Source organism: Parasteatoda tepidariorum, chromosome 3, assembly GCF_982258835.1.
Source record: "Parasteatoda tepidariorum strain Cologne lab strain chromosome 3, Ptep-v5.0, whole genome shotgun sequence".
Lineage (NCBI taxonomy): Eukaryota > Metazoa > Arthropoda > Arachnida > Araneae > Theridiidae > Parasteatoda > Parasteatoda tepidariorum.
This window is the reverse complement of record NC_141757.1, coordinates 72165617-72171616: the sequence shown is the minus strand read 5'-3', so window position 1 is coordinate 72171616 and position 6000 is coordinate 72165617. Positions and strand designations below refer to the sequence as shown.

Below are 6000 nucleotides of genomic sequence, written 5' to 3'. Positions count from 1 at the left end.
GAATGATAGTATGAAAACTCAGCATACTAATATGTTTTGCACGTTATTAAATAAAACTCCTTAATAAACGTTAGATGATGTTTATTAGATAACAACTACGAGAATACTTCTTACGAAAATTATTTTCTTAGTTTTAATGCAATTTATTTTTTATAAATTTATATTTTTTCGCCATTTAGTTGAAATTTTAAATATGTGTGGGGTGAGATGCAAAATAAAAAATAAAAAAACAAATTCATAAATTGAAAATTTTAATTTATTCTTTGTACACATTTTATTGACATCCTTTAAACTCTACAAAACAAAACACACTTTGGACAAGAACGCATAAATTTACAAATAATAATCTATTCTTTCATACAACATAAAATCTTAGTTACAAACTAAGATTTCTTTACAATAGTTCCCCAGCACCAACCGGTGTATGTAACCAGTACAAAATCATGCATCGTCCCCCGGTGTTCATTGGAATGGGTTCGTGATACACGTTGTTGCTTTAATTTATCTTAGGATTAAAAATAATGTTTTGCTTCATATTTATCCGCATTCAAAATCATTAAATTTATAACTTCATATCAATGATGAATTCAAGTTGTTAAGCTGGTCTTTTATTTGAAATCTGATAATCATATTTCTCAAGTATTTCTTTTCTTACTAATTTTTTTTTTTTTAAGGAAAAAAAAAAAAGAAGTTCAGTTGGAGTAATGTTGTTGTTTTGAACAGTCAATTGAATGTGAAAATACAATTATTACCGCGCAGCTAGGAATAAGCAATTATGAATTGTATTTTTACCGGCACAAATTGTGAACAAATAATTATCAAAGTTATATTTCGTGAAACTTTAAGAAATATTTTTTTAATGTAAATAATTTAGTTAATTACTGTCAATAAAAGTAAAATTTTTAATGTTTTTCTTTTCAATGTCAAATTTTGTAAATTTAGCAAACAATTAAAAACAGTTCTCACATCTTTCATTCAAAATTATATAAGAAAAGAAACCATGCTTTGAGCAATTTTTTTTTCATTTTAAAAAATACACCTTTCTTTAAAAAAAAAACTTTAAACAAAATGTTTTATTAAACAATTTTTCAAGCTATTTATGTGTTTTTTTTATGAAATAATTATTTGGTGCACTTAAACCCATTCCAAAGGCTATTCTAAGCTTTCTCAACATCGATATTCATTATTCTTCAAAGAAACAATCACTGTAAAAACTGTAATTTCGTTTGGCATGGGGAGATGAGGTAGTAACTGGGTTGATATCCAGGAACTGGGTTTATCTACAATTCTGGCAATGTGCCATACCTTCATTTTCCTCTTGGAATAACCATAAATAAGCTGGACATCAACCTGTAAAAAAGGTTAAAAAATAAGACAAAATTATTACGCAATCAAGGTTAATGTGAAGAATACAAGATACATTAAGACATTTTTTGAACCATCCCAATAAAAATACCATTGTTTCAGTAAAATAAAAAAATTAATAAGCCAATATAGAGACCTAAATTATTGTTGAATGGTAATAAATTTTTCCAATTTGCTAATAAGCGAAATTCAGGATTACTATTAAATAAGATACTTTATTATTTATGGAGAGTTTTCCGTAGAGATAAAATACTAAAAAGCTTTAAATATATAGGATGATTTAAAACTAATACCACAAACTTTCTAAAGATGATAGAAAATAATAAAACAATTATTTTTCACAGTATAAAAAAACGACTGTTATAGTGAACTCTTCTTTTTTTTTTTTTCTTCAGTGAATTAAGCAAACGTCAAAATTATGTATAAATTGGGAACAGCTCAGGTTTATTAAAAAATTCATTTTAAGTAATTTTAAGAGTCGATGTTGCTAAGAGTCGAAATTTTATACTTGTGAAACAAGAATTTAAGAGAAATGAAGGAATAGTAGTCGTTACAATAAAAAGTAATATTTCTAAATGTTCATATCATGGTATTATTATACTGATTATTTTCATAATGTGGTATCGAGTTTAAAAAGTAACAAAGTAATAGAAAGTAAAAAAAAAAGTCTTTTTAAGAATTGATTCCCCTCTTCAAGCAGAAAAGAAATTCTAATTCTTCTATGAGACAAATTACATAAACGCAATTTTCCTAATCATTTATTAAGTAACTAAATAGTAATTTGGAATATTTTTTGTTTAATTTTGTTCGTTGAACTATGTTCGATTTAACCTAATTTAAATTTAAAGGTTGTATGTAATTTAGAAAGTTTTTTTAATTATTACATTTATTATGATAATTTTGAAAAATTTTTAAAATATTTTTAACCTTAAAATTTGGTAGCTATGTTTAATACAATACATTTCACTGAATAAAAGGAGACAAAAAGTATTCTAAAATATTTATTAGTTGCTTAATAAGTGAAAGAATTCTCTCATAAAAATTACCTATTGGACATGTTTTATTGCGAAATGTGTTTGATTGATTATGTTCTATTTTCCAATAACTGAGTCAAAATGCGTGAAACCTTTAATCATATGCCCTTCTTAATACGTTCTTAAGAATATTGTGGGTAAATAAATTATGGAGTATTTAAAACTTAATATGTCCAGCTAAAAGTGTATAGGAGAACAACTTTTAAATATTAAGTCGTAAAGTATTTTCCGACGTAGAATTTACTAAAAAATTATACACGACATTTAAAATATTTCTGCACAAAGTATACAAATTCTTTTAAAAAAAAACTCAATTTGAATCATAAGAGCACAATACAAATACAGATATTGTTACATTTCATATTTATTACCAAAAAATGAACATAAATTCGTACAATGTTAACAATCTGCATGGTTACTGTATATGTTTTTTGCTAAGAGTTTTGATAACTAAATTACTATTAAAATCTTATTAGTTTAATTAAATCTCCTTCCATACATTAAAAATTGTATTGTTCAATACTATAAAAATAATAGAAAATGCGATATTTGTGGTTTAGAATTTAAGAAAAAAAAAACTTTTAAATTTTTTTAATGAAACACTTTCGCTAAATATTTAAAATTGTTAAGAGCTATTGAAACGTTTATGTTATTTTTCGTTTTTATAGAAAGTAAAATAGTTTAAGTACTTACTATCAACAATCTGAACTAGTCCTACTGTGAGGAGAGGGACTGTTACTTGGTGGTCTGACTAGACAAGGCCTGGCATGATTGCCGCTGCCATACACATCTTGTTGATGGTCCATGCTAATACTGTGCTGATTTTCAGACGAAATCCTTAGAATCTCATCCCTTCTAGGAATATCATATCCCAGCAATCGAGCTCTAAAGTTTTGTTCTTGATTCAAATCCTGGTACATAGGATTTGTTTCAAGGAACGATGTTTTAGTCCAACTACCATCACTATAAGGAAAACAATCACCTTGTATAGGACCTAGATGATGAGGATGATGTTCCGGACTTCCCCAGAAGCTGCCTTGCCTTATATCTTTTTCCCATTTAGAGAACCTTTTACGAGGATCTAGGTCTACTAGAGGGTAGGCGTTTCCATATCGGACGTAAGGAAAGTCAAATCGGTTTGTTGTTGACCTCGGGGAAGAACAAAAAAGATGGTTTCTACAGTTGGGGTCATCCTGTCTTTTAATATAATCTTCTGTGCTACAAGTATCGGATAAGACTCGATTGCTCTCTGTTAATACTGAGGCAATTGGTATATATGAAGAGGGTCTGTTTGAGAGTGAGATCATGGCAGACACTTCCTCCGTATCAGTAGGCGTAAGAGACTGCTCAACGTTTTCCTCATCTACTTGTTTTTCACGTAGGGAGACAAGATGCGAGTAAGACACTGCAGCAAAAACTTGCGTACTTCCATAATACGCAGAGGGAGGAACTACAACTTCAGCCGTCGCTGCTTGATAACTTCCGGACGTTCTATTTGGTATACTTGAAGTAGGCATGGTAGATGAAGAGGTCACTCGAGGTGGAGATTTGCTAGGACTACTGGACGTTGGTGATGCTGGTCGTTTCACTGAAGCGGGCCACCTTGCTTGCTCTGATTCTGCTGGTAGGCTTGTGTAGGGCACTCCGCCATACTGTAATACTGTGGGTGGTGCTGTAGGTTGAGGTTGAGTTGTCGAGGAACCATTTAATGGTGGGGGATGAAGGTGATAAGGTGAGGGAGGAACAGCAGCTTCTGTAGGAGAAGGATGATATGGCATCATGGCTGAATAGTAGGTAGGCAAGCGCGAGGGATGAGCTTCATAAGCCAAACCATAATGCATTTTGGAATGTAGTGAATAATACTGGTACAGCCAGCTATTTGCCTGCATCACTGCAGCTTCCTTATCACTGTAAATAAAATTTTATAAAAATTCAGTTTTTTTTATCTTTAAAGAAAATGGAAAACATTGATTATGGGATATATGCTGTATATATCATGTGAATAGACATACATGAAGAAATTTTTTTTTAAATAAGGAGTATAATAAATAAGGATGAAAAAAAAGACCATAAAAATAAATTATAGTACTTCGCACAACTACAATGGGGTTGTTTATCAGAGCTTTAGATTAAAATTTAAGATTTTAACATATAGTTTCATAATTGATGAATTATGTGGGCAAGAAAGTACTGAAAACAAAGTTCATTCATATCTTAATGACATTGGTCCTAGGATTGAAACTTTTAAAAGCTGTGAAACTTTACAATAATAGTTAAAGGTTGAACTTGAATTGCTTTTTATTTTATATTTAAAATAAATAATCTTACGAAAACAACAAGTAATCAGTCTTACTTTTTTAAGTGCCAGGACTTCGTCTATAATTAATAACTATGTTTAGAAATATCAGTTATTTAAAGAACTACTTTTGCTTAGAATAAAATATTCTTTAAATAAAAATTAGAAGATTCACCCTATTTCACATAATTCATTATTAAAAAAAAATTTAAAAAAATGAATTTGTTTCAGTTATCTCGACAGTTTTTCAAAATTATTAAACAAGCAGCTTCCTTATTTTCAGGATTGTTTATTATATTCCGCATACTCATCCAATTTATTTTATCCAATTTATTATTATCCAACTTATTTCGAATGTTTATATATGTTTGGTAATGCCGAGTTTTAAATACACTAACTTGATTCATTTTTGATTCCATTGCTGCGTTTAACAATATTTTTAAAGGGGTATAAAAATGATAATGTTTCTCATAATCAAAAATGATTAAAATAAAATATTACGTGGCTAAAACCCATTCATTTATTTCAAAGAAATGGATAAAGTTTTTCAGCCACAATCATGTAGTAATTAATGCTCAACACAATTAAAAGCACAAGTACTAAAATGTAATTTATAGCATGCATTAAGTTGTCGTGTATGTTTCGCTCACAATTCACATATTCTTTAACAGTCGGAAATGCTGTCGGGAAGTCGTAAAGGATGAATAATTTTCTTTTATGACAATGGCTGTAAATAATGTCTTTGATTGTTCAGAAAAAATATGGAAGTACCTACTCATACTATTCTTACCTGAGAATTTGGTTAGTGCAGACTATGACGGACTGTTGCGTAGTATCGGTGCTGTCTTTGATTTGTAAAACGACATGCACCCACAACCAACGACCTGAACTGTTTTGAAGTCGAAGAAGAATGATGCATGATCGCTCCTGCTCAGATTGCGTGACTGAAAAGGAAGAAGAGTCCTTTTTTTATACATTTTGATCAAACTTATACTATTTTTAAATATTATTACAACAAAATATATATATATATATATAAATATATATATATATATATAAATTATTATTAAATCGAACTCTCCTTTTTCGTCAGATGCAAGGGAAATATTCAGATTTAATTAATATTACTATATTGTTAAATATCAAAATAAAAAACATAACTTTAAATTCAGACTATAATTTGATGATTTTTGTCTCCAAATCAATTTAAAAGTAAGAATATTTTAATTAGACATCACAACTATCCCTACCTTCTGCATTTCGTATAACTTTTATTATTTAGTCTTTATTTCATCATTAATATTT

General features: G+C 28.9%; 1 protein-coding gene across 3 annotated transcripts in view; it reads right to left on the bottom strand.

Annotated features, from left to right (window-relative positions):
* Positions 1-234: 234 nt before the first annotated feature.
* dysf (neuronal PAS domain protein dysfusion) overlaps positions 235-6000 on the bottom strand; it is a 138894-nt gene continuing 133128 nt past the window's right edge. For all 3 annotated transcript variants that reach the window (XM_071181282.2, XM_043038796.3, XM_043038795.3), the window contains 3 exons: positions 5486-5639; positions 3093-4307; positions 235-1350 (listed from right to left, as the gene is read on the bottom strand). In XM_071181282.2, coding sequence (XP_071037383.1) covers positions 3095-4307; positions 5486-5639 — 1367 coding nt within the window. In that variant the 3' untranslated portion in view covers positions 235-1350; positions 3093-3094. The remainder of the gene's footprint in view (positions 1351-3092; positions 4308-5485; positions 5640-6000) is intronic.